Source organism: Diabrotica virgifera, chromosome 5 (assembly GCF_917563875.1).
Source record: "Diabrotica virgifera virgifera chromosome 5, PGI_DIABVI_V3a".
In the NCBI taxonomy this organism is placed as follows: domain Eukaryota; kingdom Metazoa; phylum Arthropoda; class Insecta; order Coleoptera; family Chrysomelidae; genus Diabrotica; species Diabrotica virgifera.
Window position 1 is genome coordinate 194,839,835 of NC_065447.1, and position 22,388 is coordinate 194,862,222.

The following is a 22,388-nucleotide window of genomic DNA, read 5'->3' on the forward strand; positions in this document are numbered from 1 at the left end:
TATTCGTTTGTGTTTATGTAGATATTATATTTTTATGAAGTGTGTGGCATACCTATGTATTACGTATAATTTGGCTTTGATAGATTATTATTGTATCGTCAATAGAGATTACCTGGTTATTAGCTGGTCATTACCTGGATATTATATCACATCATAGCCACCTTTACTTAACAAGCCATGAAGTTGAAACTTGGCAACATCTAATGGTAGACCGGTTAAGTCTGTAAGTTCTTATTTGTTTGTATACAATATTCACCATATTTACAGACAAACTGAAAAAATTTACAATGTTTCGTGCTACAAATTATAAAGAGCTTTAAAAGGTATGTTATTAAGATGATTCTAGTTCAAACAGCTTGCTTTTTGCAGTAAAGGAGAGACAACTGGAGCAGATTACTATGATTATTTGCAAAGGGATGGTTTGTGCTTAGCAACGGATTCAGTAAAATGCATTTATTATCACCTTTGTTTAACATTTGAGTTTATTATTAACAATCCCAATTGTTAAGTTAATTGACTTTGAAATTTATTAGATTCTGCCAATTATTGTACAAGTACGTATTACCGAAGATTGCCGAACGAAGTGACCCAAGTTCATTCGCCAGGGTTACTGGGTGACGAAAAAGTACATTACGACGAGAATACACACAAAACCAACGCTTCGATGAACGAACATTTTTACTCCTTACATTCAAGTTATTGTAATTTGTTTTAGATCTGTTGTATTAAAATTTACGTGAAATTCTGAAAATTCTTCACCACATCCACAACTATTGGTCCTTCGAACTGCGAATCTACAGTGCCAGCAGAACTACAAAGAAAATAGCAGCTTTACATTCTACAAACCGACGTCGTACTTGACCCGCTCTGTATCAACCCCAGGAAGCTACATTATTTACAACACTGAATACTGAATCCTTTTTATAATTTCACATTTTTTCAGTCTCTATTTGATAAATATTTTAAGTACATGAGTTTCAATCTAAATTAATATATTTATTTCGAATAGTGACATATTTGACGTTTTACCTACTCTCGTATTCATTGTGAATGTGCTAGCTGATTTTTTATTTTATTACGACAGATCGTAACTAAACGTTAATAATTATTCTTACGTACATAATAATATTTGAATCACAAAACATTTATTTCCGTTTGCTGCACTTGAATAAATAATTTCTTTTTATTTAATTACATTTATCGAAGATTCAATATTTATTTCTTTAAACATCAAACACATTTTGATTGTTTATATCTGTATAATAATACACGTCACATACATTAGATTACTAATATTACATAATTTAATTAACATACATACATAATTATTTTATTATTTTACATCCTCATAGATTTTGGTCATATTGTCAAAAATGTCAGACCAAAACAGAACAAAGAGAATGGCCACTAAAGGTGCTCTTACACGTTTAACAACATATTTTAGAAGTATAGAAAATAATGAAATTATCGACCTCGTAGATTTAGAAATGCGATTATCCAAAGCCGAAGAGCTTTTAGATGTTTTTAATGAGGTTCAGCTGCTTATTGAAACTGATGATCCTGACTGCGAGGAAAATTATGACACAATACATGCCATTGAAAGGCCAACTTTTAAGGACAGATATTTTAAAATAATATCTGACATCAAAAAAACTTATTTTATCTAGACGACCTACTGAAACGTCTGATTCACGTAGTGTCAATGGTTCAGTAGCAGCTGGGCCTACAAATACAAGCAACATTAAGTTACCTCCATTGAATCTAGCTACATTTGATGGGTCATTTGATGAATTCCTCTTCTTTCGCGACAGTTTTAATTCTATTATTAATGATAATACTTCACTTCCCAACGTACAAAAGTTTCATTACTTACGTCTGTCATTACGTGGCATAGCTGCCGACACTATTAAATCTTTGCAAGTTTGCGATGCAAACTACGGCATTGCTTGGAGTTTATTGACCGAAAGATTTGAAAATAAACAGTTACTCGTAAACAATCACATTAAAGCTCTCTTTAACCTACCACTAGTCACAAAAGAATCAAATCAAGGTCTCAGACAACTTCTAGACAATACACAAAAACATTTACGTGCTTTAGAAGTTTTAAAACGCCCCACTAAACACTGGGATGATTTGGTTATCTATTTGTTAACAACAAAATTTGATAACTCAACAAGACGCTCTTGGGAGTCACAAAATTGTAAAGACAACCTACCAGTTTTAGATGATTTACTGAAATTTTTAAAAGAACGATGTCGTATCTTAGAGTCATTATACAACTACAATGATAATAAACAGGATCAAAATTCACCACGTTACAAAGGTAATAAGTCTGAAACAAGAGCCTTTGTTTCTAACACAGAGAATAGGTTTAAATGCAACTTTTGTAATAAGAAACATAAAATATATTATTGTCCTGACTTCTTAAAACTAAATCCTACTAATAGGTTAAACAATGCAAAACGTCTACGTTTATGCCTTAATTGTCTTGGCACATGCCATCGTACTAAGGATTGTCGTTCTACTGGTTGTAGAAAATGTGGAAAGATCCACACTATGTTACACTTCGAGAATTCACAATCCTCAAATTCAGTTTCCACAGAAAACAATTCTTCTCAATCTTCATTATCTTCCAATGTTCCAAACACTGGGTTGCAGTCTAATGAATTTACTTCTACCTCTAACTTCTTTTCAACACATCATATAAGCTCAAGTGTTCACACTGCTATTAAACCGTATATTCTACTCTTAACTGCTGTTGTTAACGTTTTTGACAAGTTCGGCAACTCACATAAATGCAGAGTACTCTTGGACAACGGAAGTCAATCCAACTTTATATCTGAGAAATTTTGTGATATTTTACAACTTTCAAAGGAAAAAATCAACTCTTCGATCTCGGGAATTAATCAATTAACTCACAATATTAACTTCCGGACATCACTAACATTTAAATCAGAATATCATGACTTCATACGTGAGTATATTAAACTTGGTCACATGTCCCTAACAAATGACACGAATAATAATTCTGGATTCTTCTTACCTCATCACTGCGTTTTAAAGGAATCTTCAACCACTACAAAGTTAAGAGTTGTATTTGACGGTAGTGCGAAAACTACCACAGGCTACTTATTAAATGACATCATGTATGTCGGCCCTCATTTACAAGATAATTTATTTTACATTTTACTTATGGGCCATTCCACGAACATACGCCTGTTTTGGATTACTTCGACAACGAATATTTTACTGTGCAACATAAGAAGTACGAAAGTAAATGGCGCTAATAATTATTCCAATAAACAACAATTTAATTTGCAATTAACTTTCGTTTTTCTTATTTTGCACAGTAAAATATTCGTTGTCGAAGTAATCCAAAATAGGCGTATGTTCGTGGAATAGGGTATAGATTTCGGCAACATAAATTCGTACTGGGTGCAGATACTAAAATGTATCGTCAGGTTTTCCTTACTCCTGAACAACGTTACCTTCAAAAGATCCTTTGGAGATTTAATAAAAATGATGAGATTTCTGCTTATACACTGAATACTGTTACCTACGGTACTGCATCAGCAGCGTTTCTTGCCATTAGGTCTCTTCATGAAATTGCTCATCGACATATTTCCGAATACCCAAAAATTTCCTCTATAATTTTGCACGATTTTTATGTAGATGATCTATTAACTGGTTGTGACACATCGGAAGAACTCCGAGAAATTAAGGAAACTATTTCATATTTATTATCTTCCTACGGTTTTCCTCTGAGAAAATGGACTACCAATGATTCGTCTCTACAAAATCATTCTGATCCTGATTTTTTGCATATTGGTTCTGACGAACATAACAAAACACTAGGATTACTTTGGAATCCGTCTTGTGATTCCCTACAATATTCTATAAATATCTCCACAATTAACTTAAAGATTAGCAAAAGACAGATTTTATCCTGTACAGCACAAATATTTGATCCTTTGGGGTTACTTTCACCCGTAACAGTTACATCGAAAATTATTCTTAAAGAGCTCTGGAAACTCAAGATAAGTTGGGATGAATCTGTTCCTGAAAGTATTTACACACTTTGGTCGAAATACTACTTCGAACTTACAAAATTAAACACTTTAAAAATACCTAGACATGTACTTTCTTCTAACCCAGTTTCTGTTCAACTTCATGGGTTTTCTGACGCCTCGGAGGCAGCTTACGGTGCATGTATTTACATATGCTGCACAGACACATTTGGAAATTACATTTCAAATTTTTATTGTGCTAAAACTCGAGTTTCTCCTATGAAACTTGTAACCATTCCAAGACTCGAACTTTGTGGGGCATCACTACTTTCTGAACTTGTTGAAAAGGTCACTTCATCTGCAAATGTCTCCTTTAAAAACATTACGTATTGGACTGACTCTAAAATTGTTATTTCATGGATAAACACCTCTCCCCATTTACTTAAGACTTTTATAGCAAATCGAGTCTCACAAATACATAAACTGACCAACCCTGAATTTTGGAAATATGTTAATACTTATGATAATCCAGCAGATCTACTGTCACGAGGTATAAGTCCTTCTTCGCTCAGTAATTCCCACATATGGTTTCATGGCCCTTCTTGGCTCACTTTGCCTCAAGAAGAATGGCCTCAATATACAAAACATCAAGAAGTTTGTATAACTTCTGAACTACCTGAACTGCCTAACAAAACTCTTGTATTTCATCACATCAACAACGAATTTACCTTTTATTACAAATATTCTTCTTTAAATAAACTAACACGCGTCTGTGCTTATGTCTTAAGATTTAAAGACAATCTGTCGATTCCTAAACATTTACGAATAACAGGTCCCTTGACCACAATAGAACTCAATAATTCCCTTTTAACCTTAATTAGGTTCGTACAACGTCAATCATTTCCATATGATTATGATGCACTTTCCAATTCCAATCAAATTGACAAAAGAAGTAAACTTCTTGGCCTAACTCCATTCTTTGATACAACAACAAAATTAATACGCGTTGGCGGTCATTTACATCATTCGTCATTTGATTTTAACAAGAAACACCCCATAGTCCTACCTCCAAAAGATCACCTCACGAAACTCATTGCTCGACATGAGCATTTGAAACTTTTACATATTGGTCCTCAAGCACTTCTTGCTTCCTTAAGAGAAAATTACTGGCCAATATCAGGGCGCAATTTGGTTCGAAAAATTGTTCGTGATTGTGTCCGATGTTTTAGATTTAACAATAAACCCGAACAGTATCTTATGGGCAATCTTCCGAAGTCACGAGTTACCCCTTCACGTCCCTTCACGGTTTCTGGTGTCGATTATGCTGGTCCCGTTTTATTGCGAGATAGAAAGGGTCGTAATTACGAAACTTCTAAAGCTTATATTGCTCTCTTCATTTGCTTCGCCAGTAAGGCTATACATTTAGAAGTTGTCAGTGATCTCACGACAGAATGCTTCTTAGCGGCATTACGCCGATTCACGGCCCGACGCGGTAAATGCTCCGAAATCTTTTCAGATAACGGCAGCACTTTCGTGGGAGCAAACAACGAACTGACAATTTTTTAACACAAATGCTGATCACATTATTACAGACCTCTCAATCGACGGTATTCAATGGCATTTCATTACTCCACGTGCTCCCCACTTAGGTGGATTATGGGAGTCAAACATTAAATCAGTTAAGCGCCACATGAAACGTGTAGTAGGTAATGCAATTTTAACATTTGAAGAATTTACCACGGTTTTATATCAAATAGAGGCTTGTCTCAATTCTAGACCACTCTATCCTCTTTCTAATGACCCAAATGACCCTAACCCTCTTACTCCTGCACACTTGTTAATTGGATCTTCATTGACGAGTATACCACAACAAAACTTAATGGACATTAATGAAAATCGTCTTTCAAGATTCCAAAGGGTGCAACAGATATTACAGCACTTTTGGACAAGATGGTCCAAAGAATATGTATCCCATCTTCAGCAGCGGGTCAAGTGGAAGGAGAATTGCCAACAGCTGATCCAGCCTGGGCGCATGGTTCTAGTAAAGGATGATGGACTTCCTCCCTTGAAGTGGCAGTTAGGCAGAATTTTAAAAACTTACACCGGAAGTGACAATATTGTGCAGTCGGTTGTGATAAAGACAAACTCTGGTGAGATTAAACGACCGGTTGTGAAATTATGTGTTCTGCCTAACCAAGATCAATAACTTTTTATTTGCAAACTATAATTAATATGATCTTTGACTTTTTTTTAAGAATTTTTATTGAAACCCGGCCTTTGGGGTTTCAAGGTGGGGGAGTATATGTTAAGTACATTGACTTTGAAATTTATTAGATTCTGCCAATTATTGTACAAGTGCGTATTACCGAAGATTGCCGAACGAAGTGACCCAAGTTCAGTCGCCAGGGTTACTGGGTGACGAAAAAGTACATAACGACGAGAATACACACAAAACCAACGCTTCGATGAACGAACATTTTTACTCCTTACATTCAAGTTATTGTAATTTGTTTTAGATCTGTTGTATTAAAATTTACGTGAAATTCTGAAAATTCTTCACCACATCCACAACCACCAATCTTAAAAAATTATTTTTGCAAAACAATTATTGTCACTTGATGCTATTATGATCTTTGATATGATAATGAAAAGTTTACAACAGCATGAAGGATTTCACTTAAATTTTGAAGTTTAGTGTGAATGTAGGGTAAGTTCTATATAGTTTTAGTGTGAATGTAGTGTGTAGGGAAATGTAGGGACTTCAAAGTTTATTCTGCTATTATAAAAATTATGTGTAATATTGTTTTAATAATTATACAAAAATCGCAGCCATCAAAGTAATGAATCTTCAAAAAAGTATAATAAGAAAAATAACGATAAGGGCGATAACAAAAAAAGAAAGTTATCTATTCTAAACCCAAACAATGCACATCAAACATTGTCCGCAATTGTTTTTATAGTTATTTCTAGCGATATTTTGCATATAATTTAAAATAAGATATTATTTATTTAAAATCAAGTATTTTACACATTTTCTTGTCATTGTTTCTTTTTTTGTATAATAAACGTTACTTACAAGGAATTACGTTTAATTTGATTTTGTAAAAGCTTTTAGTTAATATATTTTCCTGTTCGACTAAAAAATACGATAAATTTTACTTGAATTTGTAATTTAAAATCGTGGTTTCGAAAGCGGTAGTCCGAAAGTCCGACTACCGACGTCATCAATTGCGACGTTGCCTTTTTCTCTTCATGGCTTGTAAAGTAAAGGTGGCTATGACCACATGAATACCTGGTTATTATTCAAATGAGACAAGAGGAATCATATAAAAAAAAACAAAAAAATTAATGCTACAAAAAATATTATTTGTAAAAATTTAGCAACAACAAAATATAAGATAGAACACAGTAAAGAAGCATTTAAAGAAGCATTTAAATAAGATAAAAAATATGCAAGTGATCCAAAAAGTGAAAAAAGTAAGCAAAGAATACATAGATTAATTTAATTTATCTAAAGCTACAGCGACAAAAAATAAACAGAAATAGTTAATATTAACAAACGTTTTATGATTGTAATTTATTTAAAAAACAGCCGTTTGGACAATCTTGCATGATTAATTCCAAAATTGACGATACACTCCTTAGGGTCTATTATAAGTTCATCGATTTCATTATATTGATTCATCATAATATACATACAAATTAATTTTGACTCCCGGAAAGGGATTCGCTTGATTTATTGTTTGTTGGTGGAGTAAAGCACCTATAATAAAATAAAAAGTATTACATTAGTCAAAAGTCAAAAACAAAACAAAAAGAATAATTTTATTTTATAATTAGTATCTAGTAATAACTCGAAGACATTGATAATTGTGCGAAAAAATTTAATTACAGATTTCAAAACCTTGTTGCTGGGTTTCCAATAAGCAACACGCTTGAGAAGATATTGTTATTACATTTTTGAGGATTTATCAATGTTCGAGGATTATTTGGAAGAAAATTTTTTGCTTTTTTTTTGAAATAAATACAAACACAAAATTATTTTGTATAAACATTTTCAATTTCTTTGCAACACGAAAATGCAGTAGCTGCATAATACTCTGGTTAAATCGAGAGTGCAGGAAGAGTCTATACCGGTTTCGGAGTTTTTTTCCTCCTCATCAGTAGTCCCATATCCTCTTCTCTCCGATTTCCCCAGGTATCACATCTGGGCCTTTCCGAATTGCAAAGAACGAAATGTCGCGGATGAACTAGAGCCATCTACCGAAAAACAAAATAAGTTATCAATCGAAGTAGCACAGAAAACGACAATAAATATCGTTCCCATACCACCTGATTGACAACAGGTGGAATACTTTCTTTGGTTACAACCTCCCGAGATTTTCAAAAATTTTAAATTAACAAAATTATTTATTTAAACTTACAATTAGTAAATGAACAATTCGAGAAATTAAACGAAGACTCAGAGGTGTTAGTTTCAATACCTGACGACGATTAATTTTCACGCATGCTGTTAATAATTAGGTTGTGATGTTCTGGGTCAGTATTTACGGAAGTTATAAAGGAGTTGTTGTAGCATGTAATCTTTATAAGTTGTTGCTCTTGAACCCAATTCTGCGGTTCTGAACTAACTGCGGTTCATCTGTTCGAGTGATTTGTAATCTTTTTCTCTTGACTATTTTAAGTCAACTGCTTCTGCAAATGATTTTGTCCAGTTTTGAAATGTATTTTTCCCTATAGGTATACTATTATACCAGTGATCGCTTTCCGAGTTCCAGTGACGATTTGGTCTTAAAAACAATCTGTTTTATTATTTGAGCCTCTTTTTGAAATTAATTTATTATACATTCTGACAGGACAAATGTTGCCGTCATCGTTTTCCACTAAAAATTTGCTTTATGTGCACATTTTTGATCCGTCTTGGCTAGTCTTATTAAATATATGATTATATCCAATTCGATTTGTTTCAGACCCATCGTTATTTGTTTTGATACAAAAAAAGTCCGTTAAGCATGAAGCAGCTTCCCCAATTCTCCAAGCTATTTCTATCACGGCTATACGGTAGAATTTCCGTTGCGGCCCTTCAGGAGTTTTTCATACCACAAATTGATCATTTTCGTTACTTCTGTCAAACTTAGTGCTACAGAACTTTATTTGCTTTTAGTAGGATCAGACTGCAGCTTTCGCCGTGCACAATTGCGGGCCTCTCGTTGTTGAAATACAACACTTTTAAACGGCTCGATTATAACATTAGTTTCCTTAAAATACTTGCCTTGTAAAGGCTTACCTACTTGTTACATTCCACATAGTTTTGACCGTAGCTTCTTTAAACTGCGTACCATCTTTTCTTCGCCAAATTGACGCCAATTCTTCTACCGTTTGGCTTTCATCTAATTCATAATTTCTAATACTGCAAAAGTCAATAAAAGCTTTCCAAAGAAATTTCTTACTCTACACAGTATTTCTGGGACTATCTGACTCGATAATTTCTATTCATGCGTATCTGTAGCAACAAAGTGAAAACAGCCCATGGGATCTTTTATCAGTGTAATCTTGCTGTGGTACTTTTTATTCACATGATCTCAAATATATAAATTTCATTGGATTTCTAAGTGAGCAAAAAAATTTTCATATTAACCACAAATGTAAACACGGTAATCGTTTCTAAGACCGTCTAATACCATGCTCATTATTCAATATTTAAAATAATAATAAATCCCAATACTCTACCCGTGAATTACTCACGGGTAAAAACATGTTGAAGTTAGGTTCAAGTGGTGCGTGCCATTTTTAATACATAAGGGCCGGTATTTCCAACCTCACTTAAGCCAAAGCTTACTTTAAGCCTTTGCTTAAGCTTAGATGCCTGTATTTCCACTTCAATTGGAGGCTTAAGCCTAGGCTTAAACCAAATAATTTTAAGCTCGCGCGGAAGTTGGTTTAAGCCTTTGCTTAAAATTTGTTTTCTCTTTTTTGAGGTTATTGCTATAGATTATTAATTATAGAGTTATTTTGAAAACTAACTTTTAAGTAATAACGTTATTATTGGATTATTAAATAATAATCTATTAATTTATTAATCGTAATAACGATTATTAAAATTCTTATTACTTTTGGAAGGTGTAGGCACATGAAAATTGTTTATCTCTACAATGCTTGGTAGGTATATTTATTTTACAAAAATAAACTTACATTCCAATTTGACATTTTAAGGAATATATCCAATAAACAAAATTACAAAGACGGATCTATTGCTTATGCAAAATAACAATAAAAATATAACCAGAGAAAATATAGACAGTAAACTAAAAACACATGTACCATGAAAACAAAATTAAGTGAAGTAAAAATAATATTGATACACATGACAAGATAAAATTAAATGTCAACGGTATTGGTTTTTACCTCAGAACAGTTAGCTCTGGCACTTTGACGTATTCAGAGGTACCAAACCAATTAACTTTACAGCTGAGTATCAGTTTAGTTAAGAGAATGATGGAAATACGGCACCCAGCTTAAGCTTCTCCTTAACTTTTGACACAGGCTTAGCTAAGCAAAAGCTTAAGTAGCTATTGAAATACCGGCCCTAAGTCGTGTATACGCTCTGAGCTTCGCTGGTGTCGCTCCTAGCGGTTACTAATTCAACTTTTACCGGTAATTTTTAAATTTATTATTAGTTGTTATCGCTTAATATTTACAACGCAAAAAAGTAATTAAATTGTAATCGATTTTGACGTTCTATTGATAAAATATCAATTTCTTACTTCGGATACTTTGACAATAATCGTGTAGATGGCGCTGAGATTATAATAGATTATTTATAATTAGATATTACGGAACATTAAAAAAACTTAAATTCAGTATTTAAAACGTAAGTATATTTAAGGTAAAAATATATACCACAGCTTTGACCAACTAATATTGTTTATAATTAATGTTTTTAATTTTAATTTTAAATTAATCACTTTCGACATTTATGTCAAATTTCCAGTAAACGTTTACAAATTTGTCACTACTGGCGTTCGCGAATTTGTAAATATCCCCTCTACGTACGAGCTCACAGCGTATAAGCTGCAAATAAAATTACTTAAACTTGTTTATTTAAAAAAATAATTATTGTAACTTATGTCAATGATTAACTTCAAAAAAAATGTTCGAAGGATTTTTAACTGTAACAATGGGTCAGTATATTTTTTACGTTGAAATTTCATAATTTGAACATTTAAGATTGAGCTTATTAAAAGGTAAACATAAATAATGTTTTCATAAAGGACAATATACAATGTTTATAATAAGCAAATACGCCTACTAATACTAGGCAACCAATTATTCAGGCGCGCACTATTGGTAAACAACATTTATTAATTTTAATCGAGACTAATTGATAAATATATTTTTCTGTTAATTGAAATGAAAAAGGTCATAGAAAAAGTATGTTATTCTCCTCGCATATAATGACCATTACACTGTCGTTAAATAATATACTATTATTTTATTGATTATAGAATATTTACCTTTATTTCCGTAACATTTTATTACAGCAGTCAAATTTTTTCCATTTGGTGTTGTCGTTAGTCTCTCATCGCAGGCGGTGGTTTTAACAGGACAATTCAATATTTTCTCGCACGTTAGTTCTGAAAAATAATATTAACAAAATTTTGATTGGTGCTTTTTGAATGGTTATAGATAACGGTTCAGTCAGTTTATATCGATTATAATAAGATTGTTACCTACTAATATAACCTACCTACTTGTTACCTAGAGTAAAGTTTTTGAAGAATAATTACAATATAACAAATACGGACAGAGAGCGGCTAATATTATGCCCAAAAACAAAAAAAGAATATCATTATACAGCTAATAATATCGACTCCTTCTTTTTGTGGTGCTTTCTCATTTAGTGGAAGTTAGCAACTACACTGGCAATGTCTCTGTCCAATGCTGCTCTAAACAAATATGTTGAATCAAGGCCGGTCCAGTTTTTGATATTTATAAGCCATGAAATCTGACGCCTACCAGAACCCCGTTTTCCTTCAATCCTACCCCGGATGATCAGTTGCGCGAGGCGGCACTTTTCGTTTCTCATTATGTGTCCCAGGTAGCTAACTTTTCTGACATTAATGATTTTTAGCAGTTCCCTATCTGTAACTATTTCCCTCAGAACAATTTTGTTGGTGGTGTGGGTTTTTTTATGGCATAGACTTGGGTGTCAATTAGCCAGTCACAACTTTTTTGTTTTCTGTTCATCCATAAAGAAGGCAATGAGGTCCTTAGAGTTCCATAGCAAACTCTTCTACAGCTCTCTACTCAGTTCAAAAGCTGGCCGCTATGGACTGTCCAAGTTGCTCACCACATTTTCCATTATACACCTTCTTCTTCTTATTTTTTCATATGTACATAATATACCAAATTATCAGGATTAATAAGTTTAGTGGTGTGGGTTGTCCAAGCTATAATCATAACTACAAAAATGAAAAAAAAACACAAAAAATTATGAAACACAATGCAGTGCTATAACTGAAATATAGTAGTAAAAGTATCTATATCTATTTCAAGAACTGTTTAATGTAGATACTGTAATAGTTACTTGTTTTACTAACATAATTTTTTGACGAGGGGAGATACCTGCTTTTCTAGTATACATTTTAAAATTAGAAATCTACATTTAAATGACGTATTATTTGTGGGATGGCTAGAATAGGCGATTGGCTAATGGATGGCAGTAAAATCTCATTTTAAGTAAAAATTGGAGTTACGCGGTTTTCTTGTGTCGACGACGTCATAGTTTAAGTACACGGAACCAACTTTCGTTGGAATTTCCTAGACAAATAGACCGAACGTGACAGCATATTGTAGGGTGCCTTTCGTTTACTTTATTCGTCGTCTCCTTGCTTTATAAATTGTAAAAGGCAGAGATTAAAGATGTTACCAGAGAGCGATTACCCGAGAGGTTTCAGATTTATTGTTTACATCTGTGACTTTTCATTTCTTTCAATTAATTAATCCTTCATTAGTTACCAAAAATAACTTCTGGAACCTAAAAATACTTCTGTAAATACAATTTGGGTTTTCAGTGACAATAATACCCATTAATAAAATTTTATTTTCATTTTTTTATATGGTAAGGATTGTCAAAGTAACGAAATTATCATATCGCATAATATCATACTCTTCGTAGATAAAGCTAAAAGTTCATTTGTAACAGAAACACAAACTGTTCACATATAAATAATTATACTTACGATTAGTATTATTCACCGGTACACTGTACACTACAAAAATTAACACAGCTAGTAAGATAAAGGTGAAATGGACTTTACAGGACATTTTGGTATTACTGATCAAGAACAACTTTCAGTTAAAGTAAAGTAAAGTTACGCGGTTAATATATAGTACGATAAGAGTTTTATTGAATATTTATAATATTTAATATTTATAATTTAATATTAATTTATTGTTTCATATTTAAAACATTTACTATTATTTTTAGATTATAGTCAACAGGCCATAATTTCATGTGATCTTTTTTTGTTTGTATATTTTAGATTTCAACATATCGATTTTATAAGAAAGCCTAGAAAAATATGTTCTAGGTCTGGCATAAAAATCGATTGTCTTGGATGTGCAGACAAGATGTGTGGCCGTTTCTTCTGAATTTCTGAAGAATCTGCATTTTGCTCTGTTTTCCAATTTTCTTATTTTACAAAGATGATAGCTGAATGAGCAGTAAAAACAGGGTATACCTGTGATAATCTAGTAATCTATAATTTCAGTTTTCTGTAACCTTTATTTACCTTTTTGAGATGTTTAACACGTTCAGTGCTGATGACGCACCGGTGCGTCAAACTAGTTCTTGTAGAGGGACGGATGATGCACCGGTGCGTCGTATACCATATCGAATAAAATGATGTTTAGTTACATGCTAGCACTTGTAGTGTGTGTATCGTAGGAGTGATAGCATTTGATAGCTCTCTTATAATAACACACATATTAACAATAATGGGGAGCCAAAAATTTCAAAAATATGTATCAGGCCGGCAGCAATGTTACTAATATGAGAGTAGCACTGACGTGTTAATTAAAAGACTTTGAAACATGGATTTATAGAATATCTTTGAAAATGCCCTAAAGTGATAATTTACCCAATGAGATTCTTTAAACTCTCGATTAAAATAGAGGGTTTATTAACAGCACCACAAAATAAGTTTAATTTAACTAATTGTGTCTAAAAATTCGTGAATGTATTTAAAGTTTTTAAACAAAGCAATTAGTTATTGCGGATTTTACGAGTGTTTTTATTTTATTAATAACATTTTAATTTTTAACGTTAATAAGTAAAATAACATTCGCTCATTGAAAGCTGTTAGCAGCGAGTTATCGTCAGCAATGATGTTAGAGATTCCAGTGGCGTATCAACCGAGCAGGTAACATGAACAACTTTTCAACAGGCTTTTATTCCCAACCAAATTATGAACAAAATGTAAAAACCATGGCTCCAATGATCCAAAATCCTATACAAATTCCCACTTGTTCCCAACAACCTAATGATTCACTACAAATAAACCAAACAAATGAACAAACAGCCAGTATTGAAGAACAGCAATGGAATGAGGTTACCGGAAAAAGATTAAGAAGCAGTCCAGAAATGCCTAGAAGTAACAAAAGACAAACAAAACTTGGTGATTACTGGTTAAGTAAACATATAACAACACAAAATCAATTTGAAGCACTAAGTTCAATAGATGAAAGTGACAATTTGGAGGACACAGTTAAAAATACAGATGCAAAACCAAAACCACCTCCAATATTTGTATCAGGCGTGCAGATCTGCAAGCCTCTTATCAATCTATTGCAACAAGTAGCAGAAAATGATTTTATCACTAAAGCTATCAACAGCGAACAAATAAAAATTCAACCAAATTCAGACAAAGCATACACCGCCATAAGAAATGCTCTAAAAACAAAAAAACACGGACTTCCACACTTATAAACCTAAAAGTGAAAGACACTACCGAGTGGTTCTTAAAGGCATGCACCCCACGACAAATGTAGAAGAGATAAAAGAAGATCTTAAAACCAAAAACCATAATGTTATAAATATATGGAATATACTACATTACATAACCAAACAAAAAAATCGCTGCCTATGTTCTACATTGATCTAGAAACAAAAGATAATAACAAGGACATCTATAACATTAAACAAGTAATGCATTCAATAGTAGAATTCGAAGCACCGCATGTCAAGAGAATAATTCCGCAATGTAGTAGATGTCAAAAATTCAACCACACAAAATCTTCTGCAATAAACAACCGTGCTGTGTCAAATGAGCAGAACCTCATTACACTAAAGAATGTCCAAGGAAAACCAGAGACAGTAATGTTAAATGTGCTAACTGTGGTAAAAATCACCCCGCAAATTATAGAGGGTGTGAAGTTCACAAACAATTACAAAAACTTAAATTCCCTAACTTGAGACGACACAACGCGAGGACAAACCAAGATAGAACTACAACAGTCAACTACGTGCAACCTGGAATAACATACGCGCAAGCAACGCAAGCAGTTAACCAGCAAGCCTTCAACCAAACTACTACACAACATATACCAAATCAAACTAATAACCACACAGTCATGTCAGAACTGAAAGACATGTTAAAAAAACTGACGGAACAAATGAGCACTATGCTCAACCTCCTGACCATGATTCTCAACCAGAAATGACTCAGTTACTAAAGCTAGTATTATGGAACGCCAATGGCTTAAGTCAACATGTAGAAGAATTAAAACTATTTATTAACACACAAAAAATTGACATAATGCTGATTACAGAAACTCATTTTACATCCAAAAACCACATTAATATTCCACGATTTACAACTTATCATACGCAACATCCCAACGAAAAAGCACATGGAGGCACTGCAATAATAGTTAGTAATAAATTAAAGCACAACGAAATACAAAAATATGAATGCGACTATCTACAGGCCACCAGCATTGTTGTGGAAGATCAACTAGGCCCACTAACAGTATCAGCTATATACTGTCCGCCAAAGCACAATAACAAAACGGAATAGTTTAAAAATTTCTTTAAAACATTAGGAAATAGATTTATAGCAGGAGGAGATTTTAATTCTAAGCATACTATCTGGGGATCCAGAATTATTACCACAAAAAAGGCAGAGAACTTCTTAAAGCTATAAATGCGACCAATGCAAATTACCTCACCACAAGGGAACCAACTTATTGGCCTACCGACAATGCAAAAATACCTGATCTACTCGACTTCTATATTGTTAAAGGAATTAATGTTAAATTGGCAAAAGTAGAATCTTGTTACGATCTACCTTCTGACCACTCTAGCGTAATCGCGACATGGTATGCACAAATAACAAACAGTACTAAACAACCATCACTATACAGTAACAAAACAGACTGGAGCATTTTCAAGACTAAACTAGATGAACTAATTGACATAAACATCCCATTGAAAACAGAAAGTGACATCTACGCAGCAGTAGAAAATCTTCAGAAATCTATACAAGAAGCTGCTTGGTATGCTACCCCTGACTGCTACCAAACAGGATTGAAAGAGAATTGCCCAACTGTAATAAAGGAAATGATTGCTAGAAAGAGAAAAATAAAGGAGGAGTGGCGAATAAAAAGAACACCTGAGAACAAGACGAAATTAAATAAAATCACCAAGGAAATTAAACTACAATTGCATAATATCAAAAATAACAAAATACAAGAATATCTTACAGGTTTATCAGCAAACGCAGATAGTGAATATTCCATTTGGAAGGCCACGAGAAAAATTAAACACCCGAAACAACAAATAACCCCAATACGAAACCAAGAGTGAAACTGGTGTAAAAATAATAAGGAAAAAGCCGAAGCATTTGCAAATCACCTCACTAATGTATTCCAGCCACATCCCATGGAAGATGGTGACACAGAGGAAGCAATAAATGACTTCCTGGAATCGCCCTACCAGATGGACTTACCTATACAAAAAATCACCACTAAAGAAGTTAGAAATATGATCCAGCATGAAATCATTCCAAAAAAAGCTCTAGGGTATGACCTGATCAACGGGAAAGTACTGCAGCAATTGACATGCAAAGGTCTGAAAATGATAACGCAAGTATTTAATACAATATTTAGGCTAGGTTACTACCCAGAACAATGGAAAGTTGCTCAAATTATTCTTATACCTAAGCCAGGGAAAAATAAAACTCAGGTGACTTCATAGAGACCAATAAGCCTACTACTTGTTCTATCAAAAGTTTTGGAAAAACTTCTCCTTAAACAATTATCCCCAGTTATAGAAGAAAAGAAACTAATTCGCCAACACCAATTTGGGTTCAGAACACAACACGGAACGATAGAACAGGTACATAGACTGGTAAAACACATCAGAAGTGATCTAGAAAATAAAAGGTATTGTTCTGCTGCATTCCTGGACATTGGTCAGGCCTTCGACAAGTTATGGCATGCTGGTGTGCTCTTTAAACTAAAGAAAAACCTTCCTTATCCTTTTTATCAAATCCTAAAAAGCTATATTTCCAACCGACATTTCCTAGTCAAGCAGGATAATGAATACACAAGCCTAAGACCAATAAAAGCCGGAGTACCACAAGGAAGTGTCTTGGGACCGATATTGTACTTGCTCTACACTGCTGACCTACCCACAAGTAACAAAACAACGTGTGCAACTTTTGCTGATGACACTGCTGTACTAGCCTCTCACCATGATCCAAATACAGCATCCAGAACCCTTCAGAAAGAACTTAATAATATACAAATATGGCTTAAAAAATGTAAGATAAAGGCGAATGAGAGTAAATCCATCCATGTAACCTTCACCATGAGAAGACAAACATGTCCATCTGTAACAATAAATGAAAGGCAACTCCCACAAACCGATACTGTCAAGTACCTAGGAATCCATCTTGATAGGAGATTAACTTGGCAAAAACACATTTTTAGAAAAAGAAAACAACTAGGAATAAAATTTCGAGAAATATACTGGATCATCAGTCGTAAATCTCAACTATCACTTGAAAACAAACTGCTGATATATAAAACTATATTAAAACCAGTGTGGACCTATGGTAACCAACTTTGGGGGACAGCCAGTCAAACTAACCTAGAAATATTGCAGAGATTCCAGAACAAAGTCCTTAGAACAATGCTGAATGCCCCTTGGTACGTGCCAAACTATGTGATACAGCAAGACCTCAATGTGCCATCCACAAAAACAGTAATAACGAAATATTACAAAAAATATTCCAAGAGACTAGAATCTCATCCAAACGAGTTAGCCAGCAACCTCACTGATGACCACAATGATGTACGACGCCTGAAGAGATTCAAAGTAGTGGACCTAGCAAGAAGATTCGAATAATCTGTGATAACTAAACTTATTTTAATTTGTTTTAATTTAATTTATGTAAAGAGGGTGATCACTGGATCTCCCTCTACAGGTCAAATTTTCAATTTTTGTCAAATAATTTACCTATTGTTCTTAGTTGAGGACAGATTGTAAATATTACAACATTAAAAAAAATAAATAAATAAAAAAAATTTAACTAAGTTTCAAGCAAGAGACACGGATAGGTGTTGTCACCATTTCTTTTTAATGCCTACTCAGAAGAGATCTTGAAAAAACCTTTTGAGGCTGAATCAGCTGGCATAAAGGTAAAAAGGACTTCCCATTAACAACACTAGATGACACTGTCATCTTAGCTGAAAATATTGAAGATCTTTAGAGGCTGGTGACCAGAATAGCGGAGTTTCGACAAGAATACGGTCTAACAATGAACGTCAAGAAGACAAAATTTATGAGAATGTCGAAAACTTAAGGAAACAACGAGAATATTTTCATAACTGAACCAATATCGAAAGAGTAGACCAATATGCACATCTTGGAATAATGATCAACTCCATAGGTGATTACTTCAAGGAAATGAAAATCAGAATAGAAAAGGCTAGAGCAAATTTTAACAAAATGGGAAAGTGCTCTGCACAAGAGATTTGAAGTTGGAGCTAAGAGTTAGGTTGGCTAAGTGCTACGTTTTCTCAACTTTGTTTTATGGAATGGAAACTTGGACCTTGATTGCGGCATCAATGAAAAAACTAGAATAATTCGAGCTGTGGGTGTACAGAAGAATTCTGAAAATATCGTGGACAAAACTCGTCGCAAAAATAAAATGTTCTGAGAAAAATGAAAAAAGAACTGGAAATCTTAAATACCATCAAAAAAAGAAAATTAGAATATTTTTGACATATTACACGTAGAGAGAGACACAACCTGCTCCAATTGGCTATTCAGGGAAAGATTTAAGGAAAATGAAGCATAGGAACACGCAGAATAGGGCGCAACCTGAAAGAATGCTAAAGATGTACATCAAATGAATTTTTCAGAGTAGCCGTCTCTAATATAAACTGCTCGTCAAAAGTTAGGGATATAGAAAATTCTGCTGAATTTTCATAGTAGATTTTTTCGTGAACAGATTAACGGATTCCGCTAATTTTTTTTAGTATTTTAGATTTTTCTTTAGTATTTACACAGTTATGCAAAGGTTTACTCAAACTTTTTTGTACTTATACCGGGTGGAAGAAAAGAAATGTTTTTCTTATGTTAAGTTTCAGACGCCCTGTAGGGAGGATGAGGTACAAATGTGAGTATACATCGAAATCGTATTGTAGTCTTATGTTTTGTGAACATTTTGTTTTTTGAATGTCCCTGATATCTTTAGAAACAAAGAAAAATAGACTGTTTTGTAATTTTACATGTGTTTTAACCGAAACAAAAGTTTGAGACACCTTGTAGGGAGAAAAAGGCACAAAGGTGAGTATACCTCGATATTTATTATATTGTAGTATCATATTTTGTGAATATTTTATTTTTTAAATTTCTTTAATATCTTTAATAACAAAGAAAATAGACGGTATTACTCTTTAATATATGTTTTAACTGACGACATGCATCACATCACACATGTGAAACATAGAAACACATATTAAAGAGTAATACCCTCTAGTTTCTTTGTTATTAAAGCTATCAAAAAAATTAAAAAAATAAAATATTCACAAAATACGAGACTACAAGATAATATCGAGGTATACTCACCTTCGTGCCTTTTTCTCCCTCCAAGGTGTCTCAAACTTTTGTTTCGATTAAAACACATGTTAAATTACAAAACCGTCAATTTTTTTTGTTTCTAAATATATCAGGGACATTCAAACAACAACATGTTCACAAAACATAAGACTACAATACGATTCTGACGTATACTCACATTTGTACCTCGTTCTCCGTACAGGGTGTCTCAAACTTAACATAAGAAAAACATTTCTTTTCTTCCACCCGGTATAAGTACAAAAAATAAGTTTGAGTAAACCTTTTCACAATTGTGTAAATACTAAAGAAAAATCTAAAATAAAAAAAAATGGCGAAATCCGTCTGTTCGCAAAAAAATCAACTATGAAAATCAGCATAATTTTCTATATTTTTTTGACGAGCAGTTTATATTTCCGAATAGATAATAATGGTGGTAATAGGTGGTAGCGGGTAGATACTTCTCTGCGATCCCGGCAGGGAATAGATCTACTTCAGGAATAGCACACCTGCCCACGCGAGCTCATGGATTTCCCCAGCATCCCTTCACCGGGGAAACCATGTCCTATCCCAAAGCAATCCCATCTCCACCCTTTCCTCCCTCCACATCCAGTCCAACTCGCCAACACGCACTAGCCAAGCGTGGCGTTTTAATGGCTTAAAACCCCAAAGGCAAATTTTCATGAAAGACGATAGTACTGAACGGCCCTCAGTCTCCGGCCGCTCCAATACCCCCAACCAAGGTAGCGGATGGAAAAGGGTTGGAGCAGAGGGTGCTAAGAATCCCCGGAAAAGATCAGGCTACCACAAAGAACGACAAATGCATATCACCTCATACAATGTTAGAACCCTTATATCGGACCAGAAGATGATGGAACTGGAGGAAGAGCTGAAAACAATAAAATGGGACATCATCGGCCTCAGCGAAATCAGACGAAGAGGAGAAGCCCAAATTACTCTTAAATCGGGACATTTATTTCATTTTAGAGGAGAAGAAGACACTTCACACGGTGGAGTAGGATTTATTATACATAGAAAACACACTCACAATATAACTAAAATTAACAGCATAAGTCCCAGGATTGTATACCTCATCTTCAAACTAAATGCAAGATATAACCTTAAGATAATCCAGGCATATGCTCCAACGACAAGCCACTCCGATGAAGAAATTGAAAAATTTTATGATGACCTAGAAACAGCATTACATACTACACCAGCATATTATACAATAATTATGGGCGACTTTAATGCGAAAATTGGCTTCAAACAAGATGATGCAGAAGTAGCAATGGGCAAGTATGGGTATGGCGACAGAAATGAACGAGGACAAAGACTGCTTAATTTCTTACACCAGGAAAATTTATCCATGATGAACTCTTTTTTCGATAAAAAGCCTCAGCGTAAATGGACATGGATAAGCCCAGATGGCAGTGTCAAAAATGAGATAGATTTTATCATAACAAACAGAAAAGAAATCATTAAAGACATTGAAATACTTAACAAATTTTCGGTAGGAAGCGACCACAGATTAATCCGAGCAAAGATACGATTAAATGTCAATTTCGAAAGAACCAAGATGATCTTCAAAACACGAAAGACGAAATGGATTCCCCCAGGAAACAACAACCTCTATGAAGATGTACTAACCAGACGTATACAAGACCTTGAAAACGACATAGAAGACATTGAACAAGCAAATAATGTCATAACGAAAGCACTAAAAGAAACAGAAAGGGAGTGCTGCCCGACTGTCGTGACCCATAAAGAAAAATTAAGCCAAAATACCAAAGAGTTAATAAGTAAAAGAAGACAATTGACGGAAAAATACGACTCCAACTACACAACACTGAAGAAATTAAATAAAGATATCCACCGATCAATCCGAAAAGACATAAGAGAAAACAACACAAGAGAAATAACTCACATAATTCAAGAAAACAAAGGTTTAAAAGTTTTGAGGCGTAATACGAATAACATCGGTAACAAAAATATGTACAAAATCAGAAACAAAGATGGCAACATTGCCACGGATAAAGCCGAAATCCTCAAGGTTGTCGAATCGTTTTATCGCGAAATGTATGAGAGCACCAACGAAAGGCAAGATCAGCCCCTGCCCAAAATCACAAACCAGGGATCAGAATTAATGCCAGAAGTAACACCACATGAAGTTAAAAAGGCACTTTCAGAAATGAAAAATAATAAATCCCCTGGCGATGACGGAATAGTAATCGAAGCAATCAAACAAGGTG

General features: G+C 33.8%; 1 protein-coding gene across 1 annotated transcript; it reads left to right on the forward strand.

Annotated features, from left to right (window-relative positions):
- The first annotated feature begins 1,373 nt into the window (after window positions 1–1,373).
- On the forward strand, window positions 1,374–6,523 carry LOC126885557 (uncharacterized). The gene is made up of 3 exons (XM_050652143.1): window positions 1,374–1,603; window positions 1,668–2,851; window positions 6,342–6,523. The coding sequence occupies exons 1-3, from the start codon at window positions 1,374–1,376 to the stop codon at window positions 6,521–6,523; spliced, it is 1,596 nt and encodes a 531-aa protein (XP_050508100.1).
- Window positions 6,524–22,388: the final 15,865 nt, after the last annotated feature.